The 23,335-nt window shown below is 40.0% G+C and overlaps 1 protein-coding gene across 2 annotated transcripts in view; it reads left to right on the top strand.

Annotated features, from left to right (window-relative positions):
* The window catches only part of IGF2R (insulin like growth factor 2 receptor), a 57,911-nt gene that overhangs the window by 5,667 nt on the left and 28,909 nt on the right, over nucleotides 1-23,335 (top strand). For both annotated transcript variants that reach the window (XM_051613344.1, XM_051613345.1), the window contains exons 2-18: nucleotides 2,320-2,453; nucleotides 7,258-7,382; nucleotides 9,051-9,149; nucleotides 9,572-9,701; nucleotides 10,812-10,932; nucleotides 12,759-12,873; nucleotides 14,511-14,673; nucleotides 14,843-15,023; nucleotides 16,217-16,320; nucleotides 16,605-16,769; nucleotides 17,085-17,225; nucleotides 17,543-17,689; nucleotides 18,498-18,629; nucleotides 19,038-19,185; nucleotides 20,523-20,700; nucleotides 21,264-21,379; nucleotides 21,795-21,957. In XM_051613344.1, coding sequence (XP_051469304.1) covers nucleotides 2,320-2,453; nucleotides 7,258-7,382; nucleotides 9,051-9,149; nucleotides 9,572-9,701; nucleotides 10,812-10,932; nucleotides 12,759-12,873; nucleotides 14,511-14,673; nucleotides 14,843-15,023; nucleotides 16,217-16,320; nucleotides 16,605-16,769; nucleotides 17,085-17,225; nucleotides 17,543-17,689; nucleotides 18,498-18,629; nucleotides 19,038-19,185; nucleotides 20,523-20,700; nucleotides 21,264-21,379; nucleotides 21,795-21,957 — 2,362 coding nt within the window. The remainder of the gene's footprint in view (nucleotides 1-2,319; nucleotides 2,454-7,257; nucleotides 7,383-9,050; nucleotides 9,150-9,571; nucleotides 9,702-10,811; nucleotides 10,933-12,758; nucleotides 12,874-14,510; nucleotides 14,674-14,842; nucleotides 15,024-16,216; nucleotides 16,321-16,604; nucleotides 16,770-17,084; nucleotides 17,226-17,542; nucleotides 17,690-18,497; nucleotides 18,630-19,037; nucleotides 19,186-20,522; nucleotides 20,701-21,263; nucleotides 21,380-21,794; nucleotides 21,958-23,335) is intronic.

Raw genomic sequence — 23,335 nt, 5'->3', positions numbered from 1 at the left:
TTCTGTTGTATGAAGGACTTAATTTCTGGTTCAGTTCACAAACAAATTTTAACTTGCAAGTTCTCTAAAAAAACCCTACAAGCCAACAAAAACCAAGACCAAAAGGCCTACACTGAAGAACACTCTAGATTGATCAGAGTTGCCTTTTTGTCATCTTCCAAAATCAGTCAAAAAAGTCTGCCAGAGCCCTTGAGAATTTTTCAGTGAAATGCTAACTTTCTGGGACTTCATTGTGAAGAAATTGTATTTTGATTTGCATTTTCTCCTGAAGGTAAAAGCTGTTTTCGTCTTAATCTCTTGCTGTTTTCAGAGCCCTTGGAGGTAGAGTCAAGTTCTAACTCTTTTTGCCTGTGTTGTCAAACTTTCTTCTATTGCTGAATTTTTGGTAATTCTGTACTGTAGCTTCATTCTAATAATCCTGCATCAGGATTGTCTTTATACACTTGAGAAATGCAAGAAACTAGCTCAGAGAACTAACCAGTATGATTGTAAATTGTCAACTCTTCCTGCTGAAGAATAATATCAAGTATTTGTCTAGGATTGAGACGCAGTTCTTGAATGTGATTAAAAAGTAATTTTATTTGTATTTTGGGTATGACTCAGTAACTAGTAAGTTATTTATTGAGCCTTATGTTATTATACTTGAGCTCTTATATCCCAATATAATTAGGATATATAGATTCTTTTTTTCAGTTTGCAGAAGAACTCTCTTGTAGTTGTCCCTACTTGTTCCAGCCATTGACAGGCTGAGATTAATATGGCTGCTGTAGTACAGGGTAAGCCAAGGACTTTGTAGTCAGTAATTAAATGGAAAATGATATGGTGACTCACGGATGGGTCTTTGAGAGGTGTGATGCACTGGATTTGAGAGGAGTTATTGGAGAATTAAAAATCTAGAGTAAAGCTGCTGAACTGCTGTTGCCTGTTCTCATCAAAGGACTGGGCTTCAGAGTGGGACAAGAATGGGTTTTCCTGCTGGGGGAATCTGGGGTATGATAATGTCAAGTGCTGCAACACCTGCAAGCTAGAGATTAAGCCAAACAAACCTTATAGGTGAAGCTTCTGCTCAACTTCTAATGTATTGATAGCTGATAGGGGGAGTTGATCTCCTTCTCTGGATTTGGTGCTTATCTATAGATTGAGACAAATGCTTCCATGGGTCACATAGATGAATTAAGTCATCTGTGAATTGTAAATAATGAGAATACCTAATAATTCACTGTGCTGTCCTTGGCTTTCTGATGTAATGACTCTATATTAAATTGTACTGAATTGTCCATTTGAGATAGCAGGGAAGCTGGGGGAATCTCTTCTGTTGCAAAAATCAATACCATCCAGAGGATGCAGGCTGCTGCCAGCCTCTGAAGAGGTAAAGCTGAGCTAAGCTGATGGCAAGTGTTACTGAGTGGTGCTTTTTTAATGGAGCTTGGCCACAGCACTGTGCTAGTGAGCCAGGCTGTCTGACAAGCTCCTGACTCCAAATTAGCTGACCTAGACCTGCCTTGAAACTGGGTAGTGCTGTGTCACGTGGCTGACCACATGTCATTGCAGTCTTAGCACTAGCTGTGAGGGAAATGAGACCTTGCTCTACCTCTGAACTATGCTACATTACATTGTTGTTGTTTTTTTTCCTTCTGTTCCTCTGATTTATTCCCCATTGTATTTCACTAGATCTTCATGTTACTTTCGGTTTTTAGACAACTGACTTTCTGATATGGCTGTAGCTAGTTAGTGAGATCTTTCACTGAGTCTTGTGGATAGCTCTGCTTGCTTTCCAGCTTCTGACATCACCCTTCAGAAACTGTCCTTTCAACACTGGTTTATATAATAAATGCATAAAGGTGCATCTAGGCCCTACTAAGCATTATTAGCGTCTTCCAGTTTGAAAGCTGCGGGAGTCTCGGCCCCAGTTTTGACCCTGAAGGTAGGTGGCTCTGCCTCTGTCAGGCACTTCTGCCACTTCTCTTGGGTATTGATAAAGTGCGGTAGTGTGTAGCCTTCCAAATACAGTTGAGACTTTTACCAGGCTTTCAATGAAAAAGCTTAATCACCTATGATACACCTAGTCAGAGTGGTTTTCACAGAGATTTGAGGGGAAAATGGACCTGATATATGTTACCTAAGTGATAAATCTGTATTGTTCTTGGCCCTAACACAGTAGTAATTACTTCTGTTATTTACAGGTATAGAACACAAATACGAAACTCGAGTTGGTGGTGCTCTTAGCTTTATAACTGTTATTTAAGGGACTAGTGTCAAGAGGATGGCAGTGCAGACAATATGAATACCAACTGACAGGGTTTTGTTTTTTCTTTTCAGTTACACATGGGAAGCAATTGATGCAGACAAACGTGTGTTTTATAAAATAAACTTCTGTGATGGTGTTGAAGAGTGTGGAAGATCAAGTGCAGTCTGTGCACATGATGTAAATCAGATGACCTATATATCTGTAGGTAAGTAAACAGGTGTCATTCCTATAAGTAATTCAGAGTCATATTAGTGGATGGTCTTATAACTATTGCAAACTTTGACAAGTTAGCAAAGATTTTTTTTTTTTCTTCTCAAACAGTGTAAAACTATTCTGTTGTAGATCCTGGGGAGGTTTGGGAAAATGTGGTCTGATTGCAAATCATCACAGGACAGTGAAACTTATCTTCTGGTCTGGGTAACTGTACTCTAGTGTGAAGCTTTGCAAGGCTATCTCATGTAGAGTTAAGTGCATATTATCTGCGTGCACTGAGCACAGCCTTGTTTGAAGCTTGATGCTGAACACAGGATAAAGCTTGAGTTATCACTCCACACTATCACAACCAAGCCTGATGTTACATCAGGTAATTTTTTTTAGAGTCAGGTTACCCTCTGTAATCTTGGAGTACTGCTGAGCTCCCAGGCCATTGTCTCTAAGTTGTTACACACAGAAAGGAAGTCAATTACATGCAGTCGTCTCTTTTCAATTGCACTGGTCAAATCCAGTGTCTGCTTCAGTGGTTCACAGATGTCCTGGGTATTCTGAGAAGTGGCGAATTTCTGCATGCTGATCTAAATATGAAACCGGCGTATTTCTATACACATGCTTGCACATTGTTTCATCAATCAGAAGCAGCTTGTGCTCTGAACAGTATTTTTGTGCTTATTTTCATGAATGCTTGTCACTTTCAAGGTTGTTTCTGTGCTTCAGCTAATGAAACAGTAACACATGAATACTGATGAAGAGGTTTTCTGATTGTTGGTAATTATTTCAAACAGAATAAAGCAGTGGCTTTCTGAAGAGTAGTATCTCTTCATACTGCCTTAGTCCTGCAGATCTGAAGTCTGAATCCAGCACGCTTGCAAATCTTGATTTCCACTGACAGACAGCTCTTATGAGAATTATGAATCTTCAGTAAAAGCATTTGAGCTTGAACTGCTGGAAGATTGTGAGGAGGATTATGATTCTTGCCTGCATGTAGATGTATGGCAGCTAGTTAGCCTTCACTCTCCCCACCCCTATCTACAGAGATACTTTGGCTTCAGGTTCTGATCATTCAGTGCTTTTCAAACAAACTACTAGTGTCGCTACCCAGGCTTATAAAATCAATTGGTGTATAAACAAAAGGAATCTCATTTCATGGCTGCGTGATTTTTATGTAATGAAGTATATCCAAGCTCCAGAGTTTTCTGGGATGAGTGGTTAGATCCATTGGAGTTCAAACTGCAGTTGTATGTAGTAGCATCATCTGCTTGGATTACAAAAGGAAGCATCATCTGGGTATCTGTTTTAATGTGCTATTTTGAGTAGGCCTGGAATGTGGCAAATTGAGAAAGCCTGGTTTCCCCAGGGAAATATGAGACCTAGGGGCTTTTGTAGGTTTTGTTCCACACTTCTTCTGGAAAGAGGAAGGAAGAAGAGAGCTGGGTAATGACCATGAACAGTATCAAATATTCCACTGTGTGCAAACCTTAAGTGTCTGCCTGACTGCAACTGGGTGGAAGAGGATTTGGCAACAATCGTAATTGATCTTGCAGGGTTTGTTTGAACTGACTCTTGAGGGTTGAGCCACAAATCCTGTTCAAACAAGATATTATTTTAACCACCCTGCAATAAATTAAGAATTCAAGGCAATGCAGTTAACATAGACGTTAAATTTTGCTTAGTTTTATTGGTCAAATTAAGTTTTGTTCTTGTTTGTAGTAAGTCACAGTACTGCCTCTAATTGCATTGGAGCTTCCGCATGTAACTGAGTTGAGATCGTGCTAGTGGATTGTCAAGCCTCTTTTTTTGTCAAAAAAAAAAAAAGGTAAAAAGAAAAAAAAAATCACGCTTAATGAGGAAAGAGTAATCTTTCTAATCCATGTCTAGGCAGGGGTAGACTCCCAGTGTGGATGCCAGTTACCTGGAAGTTAAGCCATATACCTGTCTTCAAGCAATCCAGCTGATAAGAGGTTACTTGTATGCGGAAGCTCAGTGGCTTTGATTTGGGTGGAGAGGGGCAATTTGCCAGCTGATAAACTTTGCAAAGTTGTAAGATATCTTCATTCTTTCAAAAAGAAGCTTTCACTGCAAACAATAGTTTTTGCTCTTAAATATCAGCTATGCAAGAAGTAACAGCTATAGAGCTGGTTATGTTTGTTGATCCCAGCTGTGATAAGGGGGTAAGGCCATATGTGACAGTGGTCAGTCTGTATCCAAGGGAAGCCTTATGGCTAATATGAACTGTATGTCAGTGTGATTTACCAGTGTTGGTGCTGGAGACCCCAAATACTTCTAGAAAAAGCTCTTCAGCTTCACTGATTGGCCTTAGAAGATTTCAAGGTGTAGGTAAATGCTTATTTGAACGTTGGTGAGAATGGTAGTGACATGGTACTTACTTAGTGTGACATCTAGTGACTTCTGTACCATTTAGCTGAACTACTGCTAAAATGAAAAATGTAAATATTACTGTAACTGTTAAGCTGAGTGGTGAAGCATGAATTTTGTCCAGCTGCAGTAGAAGGACTAGACATGAAATTGTAGCTGCCATCTAAATGTCCTTGTCTTTTGGGCAACTGATTGGATGTCTTCTGTGATTATCTTTCTCCTTCCAAAAAACTGAACAGATGGAGTGACTCAGTAAAAGATGTGATGGACAATACCTTTGATACTGACACAACTAAAGATACATATATGGAGCATCGGGTGATAATTTTTGTGAGCTGTCCTAGCTGATTTTGGTGTGTTACTTTGTGGAAGGAATGGATCTACAAAATCATGAAGAAACACGAGTGATCATTGAAGAGATAGATTGATATTACGGAAAAGGTAGTTGCAGAACTGGTGCTCTGGAAGGAAGCTCACAGGAAGCTGATGGTGGGATGGTTCATGAGACTGCTTGCTCTGTGAGCAGGAATGTGAGGAGTCATGTGCCACTGAAGAGTTTCTTTAGCAAGTTCCCAAACTAGTTTTAAGTGTGCAGGGGTGAGGAGAGAATGCATATTGACCTGTCGTAAACAGGTTGTACTAGCTTAACTAGATTTTTATTGAATATCGCTTTACATGAGGAAATTGAAGTCGGCTCACATGGCCTTAAGAGCAGTGTAGTGTGTTCTGAGGATTGAGAGAAAACTAATGCTTACAGAGCATTAAGGCAAATCCTCAGACAGTGCTGCTGTAAGTTCTCTAAGTTGGGGCATAAAACTGTACATGTATAACCAGAGAGTTTTTAATCATATGTGCATATTACTATACACAGCTTTTTTGACTAGAAAGTTGTGTTGGCTTCCTTCTTCTAATCTAGAGAAGAAAAGAGGGTGCTTTGCCAGCATCTTCTGAGCAAATATAAGTGGAAATCTTGCTCTTAAAAGGACAGCATGGTACCTTTGTCAGCACCAGTGCTGGAAACCTTAAAACCTGAAGATATTTTTTTGGTAACAAAAGTGCTAGGAAATACAAAAGGCATGAATCACAACTTCCAGGTCCCTGGAATGTGGCATAGAACCACAGTGGCAGTAACATGTTCCACAGTTGCCGGTTCTCAGCCTGTGCACACGCACGCATGTACAAGTCTAGTTTGCACTGTTCTTCTGGGCTGGCATGTTCCCACTCATGTCTGGAGAAGATGCATGGTTATTGAATGGTCTGTGATTCTTGGCACCCGGATTGTACAGGGAGTGCTGTGAATGGCTGCTTAGGTATGAGCTAGTATAAGCATATGTACATGTGTAGAGGAGCCCTGAGCTATTGAGGGGTTGCTTTGTGGGTTATTATTGGGTATTGAGTGTTCTGACTGCCACTGTCTCAGCTTCATCTGCAAGCTTGGTGGCTGTAGTAGCTTTCTCTGTGCTACAGGTCAATGCAGCCAGTGGTCATCAAAAACAGTGACAAATGGATCTCTTCCCAGTTCTTTTGCAGGACTGGATTAAAAAATAGTGCTGGGGAACTTTTTGGAAAGGTGCTAAATAGTGTCCATCACTAAGAGAAGCGCTGGCAGCTGGTAACAACCTTGCATATGGGTGCCTGGAATGGTGTTTCTGCAGCATATTGCCTCGACTGTATTTTTGAGGTTCTTGTACCCTCTTGCTGCTCTGTTTGCTTACTTCTGGTAATGATTTTGAACTTACAGGAGGATAGATTTAGACTAAATATAAGGAAGAAATTCTTTACTGTGAGGGTGGTGTTATATTGGAACAGGTTGCCTAGAGAGGTGGTAGATGCCCCCTCCCTGAAAGTGTTCAAGGTCAGGTTGGATGGGGCTTTGAGCAACCTGGCCTAGTGGGAGGTGCCCCTGCTCATTGCAGGGATGTTGGACTAGATTACCTTTACTGGTCCCTTCCAACCTAAACCATTCTAAGATAAGACTCTCTCATTGTGCTAATGTGTATGAATGGCTGAAAGGCTAAAAAGCTGATAGACAGAAGTTGGTGGGAGGAAGGAGTGAATTGTGGTACTTGAAACTAGCTGGTAATTATTTTCTGGTTAGTACCTTGATCCTAAGGCAGTGGCTAGTTTGTAGTGACATCTGCTGTTGGGCTTCTTAATGTTTGAAGGGTTCGCTAAAAACCTTTGAGAAGGTAGAGGTGTGATTGGAGATCTCAAAGACTATCTTAGCTTCGATTTAGTTCTCCAAACTGCAAGAAGTGAAAGGAGGGTTTTCAGTTGTACTCTGGTCAAAGACTGTCTTCTGATGGACTAGTGTGTCTTGTGCTTGAAATCAGAGCTTGTCTGAGGTTGCGCAAAGCTCCTGTGTTGTGTTAACCCATGTTTTCTTTTTTCCCTTTTTATTTTTTTTTTTAAATCTCTAGGTGATGTAGGCTTGCAAAATCTTTCTGGAACACTTCTGGAACTCAACACTACACATAACTGCTTGCTGCAAGGCAGCCAGCACAAAGTTCAAAGCAACTTTAATTTCCTGTGTGGGAAAACACTCGTAAGTCTAAATCACATTCTTCAATGGAAATGTCAGGTTCTTCTAACTTGCTTTTTAAGGAGACTTGCTGTATTTGTGGATGTTCGAATTACTAAGCTTCATAGCTTGAGGAAGAGCCAGTTATGTTTTAGTACCAAATTTAGGTCATTAGCTACTGTGGCTTTAAAAATTCAGTCCCAAACAAAAATAATTGCAGATCTGCAGCTTAGGTTTGATCACAGGCACTTGGTCTTTCATGATTTTACAGGGATTGCACCGTAGTATTTTAATAGCATGATATGCAGGAATGAGTCAAGAGTGTGCCAGGTGCAGTAACAATGAGTGCTGTTGTTTGAATGCTGGCTGTGCCCAAGCTGTGGACCTACAATGGCTGTTTAGTAGAAGAGCTCTGAAGAAAATGACTGACCTCTCTTATGGGTCATTGCAGCTAACAACAGTAAGCGTTAGGTTTTGTCTGTGCATAGTTTAACTAACAGTGCTTACGTGTCCAGCTGGGCTTCTGAGGGAGTAGTTATTCTTGAGAATCTGCTGAAAGTGTGAATGGAGTTCCCCAGAAACTTCCTAGGAGCGTGTGTGTCTATGCAGTTCACCACCACATGCTTTTGGAGTTAACTGATACCACACACTTAACTGATACCACAGCTTGCTTGGTATTCTGCACAGACTGATCAGTTTACATATTTGTGTATCAGAGGCAAGTAGTTATTGGTGCTACTGTTGGCACCAGTGATTCTGTTGCACACCCCCCTCTTGGAAATCTAGCCAATTCAAAGAGCCAGTGCAGCAGAGATTTAAATGCTTGTTCTGTTTCAGCAGATCACTCTAAATTAAATATTATTGCTCAACTCCAGCTGTAACACCAGATCATTACAATCTTTAAACTTCTTCTAGTTAGTGTAGTTCTAGCACCTGCTCTTCATCTGACCTAGTAAAAGGATTTTGTAATAGTGCCTGGAACAACTTGTTTCCAACACTTTTATGGTAGGGATAAATAGGTAGGGAATCAGTTTAAATATGCTAAAGTGCTTCTAGCTGAGGTAATGAAGAGAGAATGGAAAAAATTTGACTGTTGTCTTTTTCAAAGTAGAGACATTCAGTTGACCATCCAGTCCTGAACTGTGATAGAACTCCCATCTTGAAACAGATACAAATATGTGTAACATGAGCCTATAAAAATAAGCAGCTGAGATCAGAAGTAGTATTTCTGTGTAGCAGAAGAGATTGCTAATCAGTCATCTTTGTAGGATAAAAGACAGGGAACTAGTAAGCCACCCATTGCCTTGCTGTTTGTCTGTTTATACACATTTGTATTGGTGTTTTATTTTCTAGTAACTTGATGTGACTGATGCTTCTGACAATATCAGTGAGCACTTCTAAAAGATGTAGTACAATTGCTGCGTATTAGGACTGGCATGTGTTAGTTTGAGAATCGGTGCATGTGCAGACTGAGAAGGATTTGGCACCCTGCATTTTCCTGAGTTTATGAACAAAGCTGTTAAATAGCAAACTTGCTATTGACAAGTGCCACTAAGAAACTATATGACCTTGCTCTGTGACATGCTGTATTCTGTTTTTCTTAATCTCTTTAATGAGCTCCTTGCTGTCTACAGATATAAAATAAAACCTAAGTATGTTTTTCAAATAATAATTTTTTTCTGCTTTAAATAGGGTACTCCTGAATTTGTGACAGCAACAGAGTGTGTGCACTATTTTGAATGGAGGACCTTTGTGGCTTGCAAGAAAGATGTGTTTAAACCTGTGAAAGAGGTAAACTATGTACTATCCATACAGAAGTAACTCTTCACGTGTTTGGCAGTTTTACTCTAACCATCTGCCCCCACCCTAAACAAATCCCAGCAACCTCCATAGACCTAACCTTTTCATAGATACATAAAGCACCTGTTGGAATTGTGTGAAGCTGAGAATTTTAAATAACTCTTCAACCTTTTTTGTGGTCTGGATGGTTGTTTACAGTAAAACTGGTCTAAAAGCTAGAGCAGAATGGTCTAATTCTGGGTGGATGCATCACTTTAGTCAGAATATCTAGCTTTTAAGTTTGGCTTTAAGTATTTGAGCTTCTAGAAGTAAAAACCTTTTCCACTTACTAACTGGGCTTTATACATGCATGTTCATAACTTGTCCTCGCTTAGGTAGCATGGATTGCATGTCATTTTTTGTTGTTTTTCTAGGTCCCTTGCTATGTGTTTGATGAAGATTTGAAGAAACACGACTTGAATCCTCTCATCCAGGTTTCAGGACACTACTTGGTAGATGATTCTGATGATGATTCCTTGTTTATAAACATCTGCAGGGACTTAGGTATGAACACTTGTTTGTGTCACCTGTCGGTGTATAGACTTTCTAGTAGTGGGGTTCTTTTTCAGTTCCTCTGTTGAGGTTGTGTTATGACCAAAGATCAGTATTTTAGGACTTGTCCTGTTGTTTCAAGCTACTTTTGATGATTTGGTAGCTGCTTTCTGTGAAGCCAAGTCATATTGTCCAACTCTCAAACTGTTCAGAGACAGAGATCTATCTATTCTGGATGGGCAACTACTGTTAGAAAAGTTGACTGAAACTGAACTGAGTGGAAGAGCTCAGCTTGCCTTATAGCTTCTGTTTACTGCCAGATAGGATCAAGATGTTTCCTAGGACTTCACATGCTCTGAATTTATTATTTTGAACTCTAGCACGAACTGTTGCTTGTTTTCAAGTGAGTGTCCCAAGATGCATCTGAAATAGTGTTTAGGTGCTTGGGTAAGTAATGCTGCATACCTAGCACTTTCATGACTTTTAGGAGCTATAAATGTAAGGAATTAAACCAGAAAAATCACTTATTTAAAACTTGGTGAAAAAGCTAGTCTAGCTGTATACTCCCACTGTGTTTTTACTCTGCAGTTAAATGTGTTTTGTGCCCCTGTTGAAGGTTTGATAATTCTACTTTTAGTGACAGATCTGTTCTTTTAAAAATTCCATTAGTCTTGGACTTTGCTGACAGTTTTGAGTAAGTTGGTTTATAAGTAACAAAGGAGAGAAGAAAACCTTCCCTGGGGGAAGGGGTTACCCATTATTTGGTATCGTGTTGGTGTTGTGGAAAAAAATAAATACTTGGCACACTTCTAGAAGTTCTCAAAGCCCCAGGCATCCAGCAGCTGTACTAGCACCTGGAAACTAGCTGCGACTATTTCAGCAGAAAGGATTAATTTGCTGCCCAAAAGCAGGGCAGCAATAACTTCCCCCTGTGTATAACAAGCACTTCAGGTTTTGTCTTGCCAGTTTCACAATTTAAGATAACCTGTTTTAAACATATTTTTAGCACAGGGTAAAGCTATGAATGGTAAGTGAGCCCACAGATAAAAGTCACAAGATATTTCAGGTAGAGCATAGCTTAGAAGCTGCGTCCTAAGTTCTATTTTCTGTACTCTGTAATAGGAAGTTCAAGTGGAGAGACCAGAAACTGCCCTGCTGGCAGTGCTGCTTGCTTGATACATGAAGGTCGTGCGTATGATGTTGGCCATCCACAGAAACAGCTGAAACTTCATTACAAAGACAGGTATGTAATTTTTGCTGTGATACTTCTGCAAATGCTTCCCAATCTTCTGGGCTGGAAAAAGGTTTCTTGTTAGCAGATGAGCCTTCTAAAACTTAACATCAATTTTGTTTTAAAGTGGTCAAAACCACTTTAATTTTGAAGAAATGGCAGAAAAAATAGTTCTTCAATACTGGCAGGGCAGAGTGTTTTTCAAGTGTCCTGTTGTACTGCCATAATAGGCAAAACTTTCTTATTAATTGATTAATTGTGGAGACTCCTCTTTGCAGAATTGCAAAACTCACAAGCGAGGGGGGATTGCTGCTCTCTGCTTGAGAGCAGAAGAGTAACATTTGTCGGTATCTGCCTACTGTCTGGGGGCACATAGGGTAAATGCACTTGGATCTCTGTGGGTTTTTGGCTCACTCTACTGCCCAGAAGTACCTTAAAAGTGGACGACAGATAAGCAATGCAAGGCTTATTTTTTGTGATGGTGGTGGTGGCAGAACTGGGACTAGTAGAAACTGTTTTATTAATGCTGCCTCTGTTCCGTGTCCTGCCTTTTGTGCTGGAAGTGTAGCTTGAAATAAATAAAAAAAAACACACAACAAAACAAACAAAAAGCCAAAAAACCCAACAACAACAACAACAACAAAACCCACACCAAAAATCCACACAAACTACCCAATGTGGCTTCGAGGACTTACTTAACATGCTGATCTTTCTGTGCTTCGAGTCATCTGTGCATTTCTTGTCTGTAGCATCAGGAGTATCCTGCTGGCTTCTGCAGTACTCCTCTTATTTCAGCTGCAAGATGGAGAAAACAAGCAGAATAAAGCAGGTTGATTACAGGATTATTCAGTGACAGGGTTGTGGATTTTCTTTTTTGGTTTACAAATGAAACTTAGTCCTCTTCCCCCAGCATGAAACACATGGCTGAGATGTTCTGTGCCATGGCAGAAGCTTACATCTGAGGAAGCGCAAGCTCATTTTCACGTTAAAGTGCAACGAGTACTCTATAAAAGTGCTTGGTGAAAAGGCTTTACCTTCTCCCTGATAGGATTGAAGAGTAGTTGCTTGAGGAAAATTCATTTTATGTGCTGAATCAGACTAGGGTGGCCAGAGAAGAAAGTAAGATGATTGTTTATCTGTGTCCTAAGCAACAGAGAAGCCAGTCAGAGGTGTGTCTGACCTGAAGCCAGGCTGCCGTCTCTCCGCCAGCTGTTGTCTTCTACCTGTTAGACTGTATAGCAAAGTAATGCTTAGCTGGGAGTTGTTGGTCTCCCTTGTTTTTACCCAAGTCATCTTGCCATTTATCTTGCCCTGTCAGACAGTTACTATGTTCCATTCTCCTTCTCTGGCCTTGTCTGATCAGTACCAATTGCCTTGTTCCTGTTAATTTGCTATGAGTTAGTTGTGCTTTCCATTCTGCCCCCAGAATTAAAAGAGATTATACATACAGAGGCGGTAAAGCATAGGAATGTGGTAGGAAAGTGGTTATTACTTCCAAAAGTATTCTTCACATCTGCTCAGCAGTTTGAGAGAAGTTAGAGTGTTCTTGTGACTATCAGCAAGTTTCCTCATGACTTGACTTACAAGGCATTGAGCATAGTCTTAACTGGGGTACAAGAGGATGCTGTATTAAGTAATTTTGCTGGAATTGTCTTTGTCATTATTTTGGTTAACTGTAAGATTAAGGAAATTAAGACCTCCATAAAAGTATCTTTCAGGAGCAAGGCTACCCTGCTTGGGTATTTAGCAAGATGCAGATGTTCTTTCAAAAATAGCCTTCTTCTGTACCGTGCATAGTGTCTTAATTGTATTTTTGGTTTGCTGTTTTCTGTTTCTAGGCTGGTATTGAGTTATGAGAGAATATACAGTGATGAAGAAAAGCCAGACTTTTGCCTAGGCCATAACCCAGCAGTGACAATCACTTTTGTGTGCCCATCAAAGAGGGGAGAAGAGGTAACTTAGCTGTTTTGTGTGAAATAGTTGGTCTTTAACTTTTGTGTGCATTATCTTTCATTTTTTTGAAGGCTGAAAGGAACAGCGATCCTCCTGGTTTGCAGCTTGTGAAGATTGTAGGAATCTAAATACATTTTTGAAGAGTGTGAAAGATAGACAATAACTTAAATAAAACTTTCTCAGGGGTATTTTTGTTCTTGTTTGGGTAAATTTGGTTGTCCTTTTCTGGTTTCAAAGCTTTCCTCTGTCCTCTAGGACACAGTTTAGTGTTAATTCTTGGCTCAGAGCTCTGCTTGCTGATGAGCACTCTTCCATCATCAGTCAGGCTGGGCATGCTTATAACTGTTGTCTAACTTGTTTCATTATTAATCTGGCCTTCCTCTGGGAGAAAATCTGGGTAGCAAGTGTCATTGCGTGGCAATACTAAGCAGGCTCATGAACTCTTATTACCTCAAAGTGAAATCTGCAGCAGCTCAGTTTTTGCAGGACACGGTTTTAGCGTAGCTTCAGTGCAGTATGATCACTTTGTTGTGATGCCAGGTAATCTCAGCCACTCGCACTCCTTAAATTGGGCCAGAGTGGCTATTGCTAATGCTCTGCCATTTCATACCTTGATGCTTTTTGTTGCATTTTGGGGAACAAGGAACTCTTATTTGGCTAACTTTTGGTTTAATGTTTTTTCTCTCATCTGAGCCTGATAGGTACTGTACATAGAATCATAGAATCATCAAGGTTGGAAAAGACCTTCAAGATCGTAAAGTCCAACCATCTCCCCTGCAGCCCCTAAACACTAGACCATCTTTTGAAACATCACGTCTACCCCTTTTTTGAACATCTCCAGGGATGGTGCCTGTTCCAATGCCTTACCAGCATCATCCTCATCGCTGCAGAAACATTCCATAGACCTTTCTCTACTGTCACTTCGTAATACCTTGCTACAGCTACACATCCGTAATATGATTACTATTGCCGATGTTACTTTTGCCTTTAAGGCTGTTGCTTTAATGTGTTGCAGAAATACAGATTTATGAAACAAGATGAGCTTCTAAATGTCTCAGTTCAAAGTGAGGAAAAACAAGACTACCCCTTTTCCCAGAGGTGCAAAAATATGTCACTACAGAAAGACATCTGACAAAGGTGTTGGCTAAAGAATTATCAGACATCTTTCAAGTATTGGTTTGGACTGAGGGAGTCAAAGTTACTGAAACACCAGTGTCAAAGAGGCTGCTTTGCCTTTGGAGAACGCTTGATCTCCACTCCCCTCTTGGTGGACTCCTCTGAGACAAACAAAATCCAAGCTGTGCTTAGAAATTCAGACTCGCGTATCTCTGCTTTTGCCAACGTGTTAAGGAAAAGTACATTTTAATGTACTGTTACTGCTGCTAACCTTCTGCTAGTTCCTGGTACTCTACCTTTGTTTAGGCTTCTACTTTGCCACATCATTAGTAAGAGCTGTTTTACTTTCTTCTCAGCTCCTATTTCTGAGAGGCCAGAGACAATGTTTGCAGCTGTTAAGCAATTTACAGGTGAAGTTAGTCATTGCTAACCTGAAACAAATGCGATGCTGCTGCTTTAAAGATTTAATTTCCAGTAAGTCTCTGTACTTGTAATTTAAATTCTCTTCACTTCTGTATCAGAGTGCAGGTCCCAAGCTCACAGCTAAAACAAATTGTCGGTATGAAATTGAGTGGGTTACTGAGTATGCCTGTCACAGGGATTACCTGGAGAGTAAGAACTGTCTTCTGACTAATGAGCAACATGATATCTCCATTGATTTAAGACCACTTACTCTACTTCCGGGTAAGCTCACTATTTTTCTTTTGTAATATGACTAGTTTTCCAGTTGTATGTTTGGAGACAGGGAAAATGTCCTCTATAGATACTTGTTTGTTTTTTTCTTTCTTTTTTTTTTTTTTTTACATCTGTTCCGCTGTGTTTTAGAACACTTTTTTTTTTGTAATTCATTCAGATTATGTTACACCATACACAGCCAAAGATGACAAAGAGGAGTATTACTATTACTTGAATGTGTGTGGGAAAACTGCTGCAGGCAACTGCAGGGACAGTAGAGGATACGCTTCATCTTGCCAAGTAAAACGTTCAAATAACCAGCAGAAAGTGGCAGGAAGATTTGAGAACCAAACCCTGAGGTGTGTAAATTCTCTATAGGCCTGTTAACTTGCCTGAATGACTGATCTTTGCTTCCTAAATTGATGTTCTTATTTGTCATGGAAACAATAATTAATAGAAAATGCAAGTTTTTTTGCTCAGCTTATGTACAGAAGAACATAAACAGTATTCCAGAATAGCATTAGCAGATGGGGTTGGTGGAAGCTATTGCCTAGGCAGGGAAGAAATTGTCATTAACTTTGGTGGTAGAATTAGAGATTATGCTGTTTTATGTCTTGCCCTCCTTGAGTTTTGCATGTGAAGTGGTATTAGGATTGGATGTTTTAGAAGCCACCTTCCACAAGAGGGCTTCTCCTCTTCCTTTGCAAGAGGAATGCTTTCATCATATCAAAAACTACTAAAGTCCACGATTTTTTTTTAATTTTTAAGAACCTCGGGATTCCCAAGTGGCAAACTGGGACAATAGTTTGTATGAGATTGTAAAGTAAGAGATATGATCTTCCATTCTATCTCTAAGCACGTGACAGACTTGTTGAAGCAATGTTGCAGGAAGAATGATTACTTAGACCTGCAAAAATAGCCATGCAATAAACTAATGGAAGCAGATATTTCACCTTTGGAGGAAAGAAGGCTGAGGGATGATCTCATTGCTCTCTATAGCTTCCTGAGGAGGGGAAGTGATCTCTGTTCCCTGGTGTCCAGTGGTAGGATGTGTGAGAATGGTTCGAAGCTGTACCAGGAGAGGTTTGGATAGGACGTAAGGAAGTGGGTTTTTTGTTTTGTTTTTTTTTTTTTTTACTGAGAGGGTGGTCAAACACTGGAACAGGCTTCCTAGAGCAGTGGTCAATGCCCCAAGCCTGTTGGACAGTGCTCTTAATAACATGCTTTAACTTGGTCAGCCCTGGATTGATGAGGTAGTTGGACTAGATTATTGTTGTAGGTCCCTTCCAACAGAAATATTTTATTCTAACTGAAAAGTCAGGTATTCTAGCTTTAGAACATTGTTTAAACTTTATACAAATTAATGAAATGTAACCAGAAAAATGAGCAGATGCAGGCCTTTGTTGCAGTAGAACTGTGAGTATTAATGTTGCACAAGCATTTGTTCTCTTTGAATGAGATAATGAGCAAGAGTGTGGCTTCTGTTACATGAAGAATACTGTGTGGTTGTGTCTGATCCCATGCTTCTATCTAAAACTGACTTTTTGCCCAGATATTCTGATGGGGATCTCACTTTAATTTATCCGAATGGGGATGCATGTAGTTCCGGCTTTCAGAGAATGACTGTCATAAACTTTGAGTGCAATGAGACAGCAGGTGAGTTTAATGAGCTGTGATGACCCTGCTCAGGGTTTGACTTCTGTGCTTGTTAGTAGACCTTTTGTTCTAAGGAATGCATGCTTTGAGCCACAGCTAACACAAGGAATAAATATCGTTAGAGTAAGCACTAATTTCTATGGCTAGCAGGATTGTTTTGTGATGTGTAGTAGTGCTGCTATTCTAAATTTACATGGATGATCAAGAGTATTAAGGTGTAAGAGAGACTAGTTTCTCAGCCAACAGTAAAAAAACCCTAACATCTGTTTGTCTTCAATGTTAAGGTAATGATGGTAGAGGAGCTCCAGTGTTTACTGGTGAAGTGGACTGCACGTATTTTTTTACTTGGGATACAAAGTACGCCTGCGTTAAAGAAAAAGAAGATCTCCTTTGCAGAGTTGCTGATAAGAGAAAACACTATGACTTGTCACCTCTGATCCGTAGTTCAGGTATGACAATGAAAACTAGCTTTCGGTCACTTTGGTCTTGAGTTTACATGCCATTTCTAGTGCATTTCTTTAGCTGACTATTGATCAACTTTTGCTTTTCCTAGTGAATTTCTGGCATGTTGGTATTCACTTCTCTCATCCCAAAAGGGGTGATGGTGGCCTTACGAAAGTAGTCATATCCATGAATGACTTGGTTGCTGTAATCTTAAGTGGTTTTAAATGTGGATCCTTTTTTGTGATAGAAACTGTTTTGGTATGGAGAGGCTAGAAAAATAAAGCCAGATAACTTGTTCTTAACAATCCACTGTATTTCAGAATCAGCCCAGAACTGGGAAGCTGTGGACAGTAGCTTTTCAGAGGAAGAGAGGAAGCACTATTACATCAATGTCTGCCATAAAGTGCTGAAGAGAGGAGGAGCTTCTGGCTGCCCAGATGCTGCTGCTATTTGCTCTGTAGGTGAGTCGTCTTCTTTTTTTCTTTTTTTTTTTTCTTTTTTCTTTTTTTTTTTTTTTTTAGCCTGTGAAGGCTTGGTACTTCTTCTGCAAATGAAGTTGGCTGCCCCTAGAAGAAATTATACAAGTAGCGTTTTCTAAGTAAAGAATGGTATTACACTCTCCTCCAGTCTTCATAGCATGGTTTTGATAAAGTTAAAAACAGACTCATAATCATGTGCTTTCTTAAGACTTTCCATTTGGCTAGTTAACATTCTTTTAATAGCATAAACTTCATTTCTTTACAGGGAAACAAAAGTGATATATTTACTGTCTTTACAGATAAACAAAACATGACTAAGAATCTTGGAACATTTGTATCTTCTCCGAGAAAGGTTGGAGAAAATATTCAACTTACTTATTTGAATGGAGACAGCTGTGATGTTAATAAAAAAATCAAAACTGTCATCACACTAGTGTGCAGACCAGGTGAGAGTATCCGCAGCCTGTTTTCTAATCCAGTTAAAAACTGGAGGTCATTTAATATGCCCAAGCATGAATGCTAAATGTTACCATGTGCCTTTGTCTTTTATTTCCTTCTGTGCAACAGCTGAAATGCTGTGGTTTGTTTACTAGGATTATAGCTGTGTAGTTGCAGGTGTTTAGCTCTGTTTGCCTTTTATACAAGAGCTCTTTAAAGACTCTGGAGTAAGCATTTAAAGCTCCACAAATACCTGGAAACTATACAAAGCACTTTCTATCCCTAGATTCCCTTGGTGGGAAAGACTAGTTCTGAACTGAGATCAGATACTTTAACCTTCTTTTCCAATAAGTATGTTTTGTGTCTAAAATGCTTGCAGTTTACAAAAAGCAGAAGCATTTGCACAAGTTCTGTTGTTTGTTTCCATATAATAGCCCACTAGTTTAACCATCTCCCAGAGAACAGGAAACTTGTGTTCCTCTTCCTCAGCCTGAGAAAGCTCAGTCTTCCAAGTGTGTTTGCTGTTAGGATCAGGTTTGTGTATCAAAGCAAATATTCTTTTGAAGAGTGTGGTAGTAGTGAGGAACAGACTAAGTACATTGTCACTTCTAGGCTAAACTTTTATTCTGTGGAGAAGGTTGCAAAGAATTTGTGCAAGGAATTTTTGGTTCTATTTAGTCCTCATTTTCAGAGGAGTGGTACTTTAACAGTTAGTTTTGGTCTGCTGTTGGGGAGGAGTTAGTGTTGCTAGGTTTAACTCATAGTTCCTTTTGGCAGCCTGACTGTGTGTGTAACACATTGCTCTTGTGATACCAGGTGATCTAGAAAGTGCGCCAATCTTGATGTCTGAGAGTGTATGTTCTTATGCATTTGATTGGTATACTGCTGCTGCGTGTGTCCTGTCTAAAACTGAAGGAGATAATTGTCAAGTCTCTGATCCTCAGGCAGGTATGTATTTATGTTCAACAAATTCAAAGGTAGTGAGGGATAGAACTTGTAACAAGAATGAGTCCTTTTGATGTGCAAGAACAAAGTGAGTTCAGCCCAAGTCTAAGCTCCCACAACATTAAAGCACAGCAGTTTTAGGTATTTGTGGATGGAAGATCAGAACAGCACAAGCTTTATATTCCCCTTGTGTGTGTGAAGGAAAAAAAAAGTGTAAAGTGCATTTTACTGCAGGAAATATCTCTGTGTAAGAAAACATGCTTTAGGTCTGTCCAGATTGTTTCTGGAACAATAATTATATGGAATAAGACTTACCTGGGGGAAAGTGAACTACCTGTGTGACTGTTAGAATCAAAACCTGCGAGATGGCAAGAAAAATGAAACTGATTAAGTTAATTCCTTCCCTTTTAGGCTTCTCTTTTGATTTATCACCTCTGGCCAAGGCAAATGATCACTATATAGTTAATACTACTGATTACTTATTTTACATAAACATCTGTGGCAGTCTGCCAGATGACTTGTGTCACACACGATCAGCAGTGTGCCAAGAAACACAAAGGTGAGTACTAGTTCCATTGTAACAGAAGATCTCATGTTGCATGGCATGTTGTCTATGTGTAACACTGCACAGTTTGCATGTAATTACTGCATTGTCTGTGATAGATTCAGGTAATTTGCATGTTAAATATTATTTGGTAGCACAGTAATTGTGCTGCCAGCTGTTTCAAGCAGAATGCTTAAGCTAGCTCTTGAGATTGAATGTATCCATTTCTCTCCCTTGTATTTCCCATAAGATCTATGAATTGTAGATTAACTGCTGCAGCTGTAGTAACCCAGCCCACAATTTGGATTCACAGAATCACAGGATTGTTGTGGTTGGGAAAGACTTCTAAGATCAACTGTCACACCCCACAGCTCCCCACCCCCCAAGTCTTGAAGGTCCCTCATGTACACAATTTTTTAATACCTCCAGGGATGGTGACTTCACCTCCCTGGGCAGCCTCTTTCCAGCACCTGACTACTCTTTCAGTCTGGGTCAGCTGGCTTCCAGGAGTGGCCTAAAGAAGAACTTGGGATGAGTAACAGCTGCGTTATGCAGAGGTGGAGCCCAGAGCTTGGATGTTGCACTGTATTTCCATTACTCCAAGTGCTGCACAGGCCCAGTCCCAGTGTAATGCTACTCTAACAGCATTATTGCTGTTAGTTTCTACAGGCTATGTCTGAGATAATATCTGTACACTTCAGGTTCCAGGTCAGCCTGTTGCCAGAGATTTGGTACAGTGCAAACACTTGGAAGCTGTACTTGAGTTGGCTCTGAGTTATTCTCCAGCAAAGGGAGATCCCTGCAGGCACTAAAAATGTTCTTCAGGGCAAGGTGGTAAAGCAACCTCTGATAGAGCCAGTGTTCAGTCAGAGTAAAGAAATGCCCCATAGCCAAAGCTGGTCCTGATTTAAAAGCATGTGAAGGCAGTTTTCTTCCCTGTGTGAGAAGACTTGCAGTTGTGCAGTGCTGGGTCTTCGCTGTCTACAGGTATTTGCAAAGGAACCTGTTTGTGCCCAGCATTAGGGTGTCTACAGTTTGAATTATACTCTGAAGAATAGGAAATTGAAATTTCTGTAACTCCTCTAGATAAGGGAGTGTTAAAGTTTTCTAGATATCTAAGCAAGGTACAACTTCCTTTGCTTTCCAAAGGACACCTGTGCATGTTTTTAAGTTTCCTTTTGGCAGCCTTTTATTCATCCCAACTCACTTATATCTAACCAATCCTAAGTCTTTGTCTTATTATGGTGTCTTCTGTAAGCTTACCTGTGTTCTTACTACTCGTAAGACTTCTCTTAAAGGGAAAATTAATGTTGTGTTCTGCTCAGTCTCAAAGTCCACTTTTTCTTTTCTAGTAAAGATCAGCTTTGGAGTCTTGGACTGCCCAGTTCCAAACTTTCGTATTATGATGGTCTGATCCAGTTGACCTACAGAAATGGTACACCATACAATGATGAGAAGAAAACACAGCGATCTACCCTTATAACTTTCCTGTGTGATCGTCAGGCTGGAATAGGTCAACCTGAATATCAGGTAAGAAGTTTTATTTGAAGAGGAGAAGGATCTCCATCCCAAAATACTGACAATAATTGCTGCTAGGCCAGTGCAAGCAGAGATTCATGGATGGAAATATACAGTATCTACAAAGCAGACTAAGAGAAATAGTTATTTTTCTTGTATATCTCTCTCTGGTTGCAGCCATAAAGCTTGTCTTACCACTGAACAGTAAACTGTTCACTGGGATCCAGGTTCTCCTTCACTCTTCTGTAGTCTCTGAGGCATATAATTACTGGTGCTTTTGGACATCTTTTATGCCTAGCTGAAAAAAACCCAAGATTGGTAGGACCGTGTGTCCTGTAACGCACCAGACAGCTATTATATTGCTCTAGTGGCTCTGATTTTATTTTTTTTGAAAGAGTATTTTTGGTGACACAGCAGATGATAAGATTACAACAAAACAGACCTACACAAATCAGTCTGAGAAGGTATATTGTGAAGTCAAGGAGAAATAACAAGCTTAATATGTAAGGGAGTGGCTGTGAGTCACCAAGTATTCTGTGTGGAAAGCCTTGCTGACCTAATCTACAATTTTTTAGATAGAAGATAAATATACCTACAACTTCAGGTGGTACACTGAATACGCTTGTCCTGAAATGCCACTGGAATGTGTTGTGACTGATCCCAACACCATGGACCAATATGACTTGTCAAGGTAGGAGTGTAACATATACAACATGTCTGTTCTAGTTTATTGTTCTGGCTGGTATCTTAGCACTGAATGAACTTGGTTTCCTATGTAGACAGCACTAGAAGCTGAATCTGTTGTGACAATCTTAACTGCAAGTAACTTGACACGAAGACAGTATTTCCAACCAGTACGTTTACTTGCCTCCTGAGATTGCAAGTTGACTTTTTGAGTTGGTTTTGCTTAATAAAAACTTGTTACTGTGTCAACTGTACTCTGCTTCCTAGGAGTATTCTTTCTAATTGTAACACTTAAAAATGTGGGGGAAGAATTACTCTGAAATGCCTTGTGGTTGCTCTGTTTCTTGAGCCTGACAGAGAGAGCTGGAGAGAACCTATGAAGAATGTGTGTTCTCAGTGTAGAACTTTGTCTTCCTGTTTAGCTTAGCAAAATCTGAGAAGAGAGGTGAAAACTGGTATGCTATGGATAATTCAAGTCCAGGTGAGCGCAAGAAGTACTACATAAATGTCTGTCGACCGCTGATTGCTGTTCCGGGATGTGACCGGCGAGCATCTGTCTGTCAGATGGAATATCGACGTGATCATGTGAGTAACCTTTCTATTCCAGCAAGTTTTGCCAAGATTTGCCAAGTGAGCGTTATCAAGAGGTATGCAAGATAGGCACATGAATTCTGGCTTCTTTGTGCAAACTACAGTGGTATTCTCTGTGTCACAGAATCAATCATTAAGGTTGGAAAAGACCTTCCAGATCCTTAATGTTGACATAATCATTGAAGAATGCTAGACCTTCTGTCCGTGTCTTCAAAGGCAAAAGCTTTAATTGTGTGCCAGTGTCATGTTTGACCTGTGTGATTCTTTGTTCTGTGTTGCAGAGGCAAACTGTATCTCTTCTGTGTAAACTGCTGCGTTCTCAGAAACTGCTAGCATTGCTTTGTGAACAAGCTGTTCTAGATTTTCTGGCTTAGTTTAGACTGAACTGTGGAAGAAATGTGTGTGAAGATTGTTTGTCACTCCCCTCTGAGCTCCCTTTTGCTTTGGGGAGTAGATTAGGCAGAAGTTGCCAAGCAAAAGAAAAGAGGTGGAAGTTACTGGCTTCTACTTCTGTTTTTCCTGAAGTGTAGCAATTCATCATGGAACTGTTTGTGCAGAGAGGCTGGATGTACTCTTTGCCAAAGGACCTGGCTTCAGTGCTATTCAAACCTGTAGGGAAAGCTTAACTAGAGCCTCACCAAGCTGTCATAATTCCTTCTGTAAAATGGCAAGAGCACCTTCCCTCCATACTGTTGAAGAGCATGTCTGAGTGACTGAATCTGTACATCATCATAGCACTTGAGTTATATATTACAAATTCCCTGTGCTTGTGTTAGTCCTTATTGTCTTAGGCTACTTAATTCATACGTGGAAGCACATTAGGTCTTCATTACTTCATTGCTAAAGACACTGGAGAAAAGTGAGCACATTGAGTCAACAACATAAATGCAAAGCTGTTTAAAAAAAAAAAAAGGGGGGGGGTGAGGCGACCAAAAAAAAGGGGGCAAAAAAAGGTCTTTAGTGGGCAGAGCTGCTTTGGAGGTGTATTCTACTGTATTTTGCTGTTGTTAACTTTGAAGGGTTTCTTAAAAATAGAATACAACAGTTATATTCCAGAAAGGAAGATTAATTTGGACCTTGGTAGTAGCAGCTGCTGTTGTTCTAATGCTCAGTTTCTGCTAGTGCTTAGGCTTTGCTAAGCATGGCAGATCCTTAAGATAAATTCTAAGAATGCCTGGAGGCTTCTACATACTGCTTAAAAGAGCTATACAAATTAAGTTCTACTTACTGCACATGGGCAATAGGCCTCCCTAAATTCTTAAGAAGTTTAGGTGGTAAAATGAGGGTGGCTGTTGTGAGGCATTTGTGGGTGCTTAATTATACTAAAAGTAGAAACGATGAAAAACTAAACCACACCTGCTTGTAGGGCTTG

The sequence above is a fragment of the Apus apus genome, chromosome 3, assembly GCF_020740795.1.
Source record: "Apus apus isolate bApuApu2 chromosome 3, bApuApu2.pri.cur, whole genome shotgun sequence".
Classification (NCBI taxonomy): Eukaryota; Metazoa; Chordata; class Aves; order Apodiformes; family Apodidae; genus Apus; species Apus apus.
The sequence above is the reverse complement of the archived record's forward strand: the minus strand, read 5'-3'. Positions and strand labels throughout refer to the sequence as shown.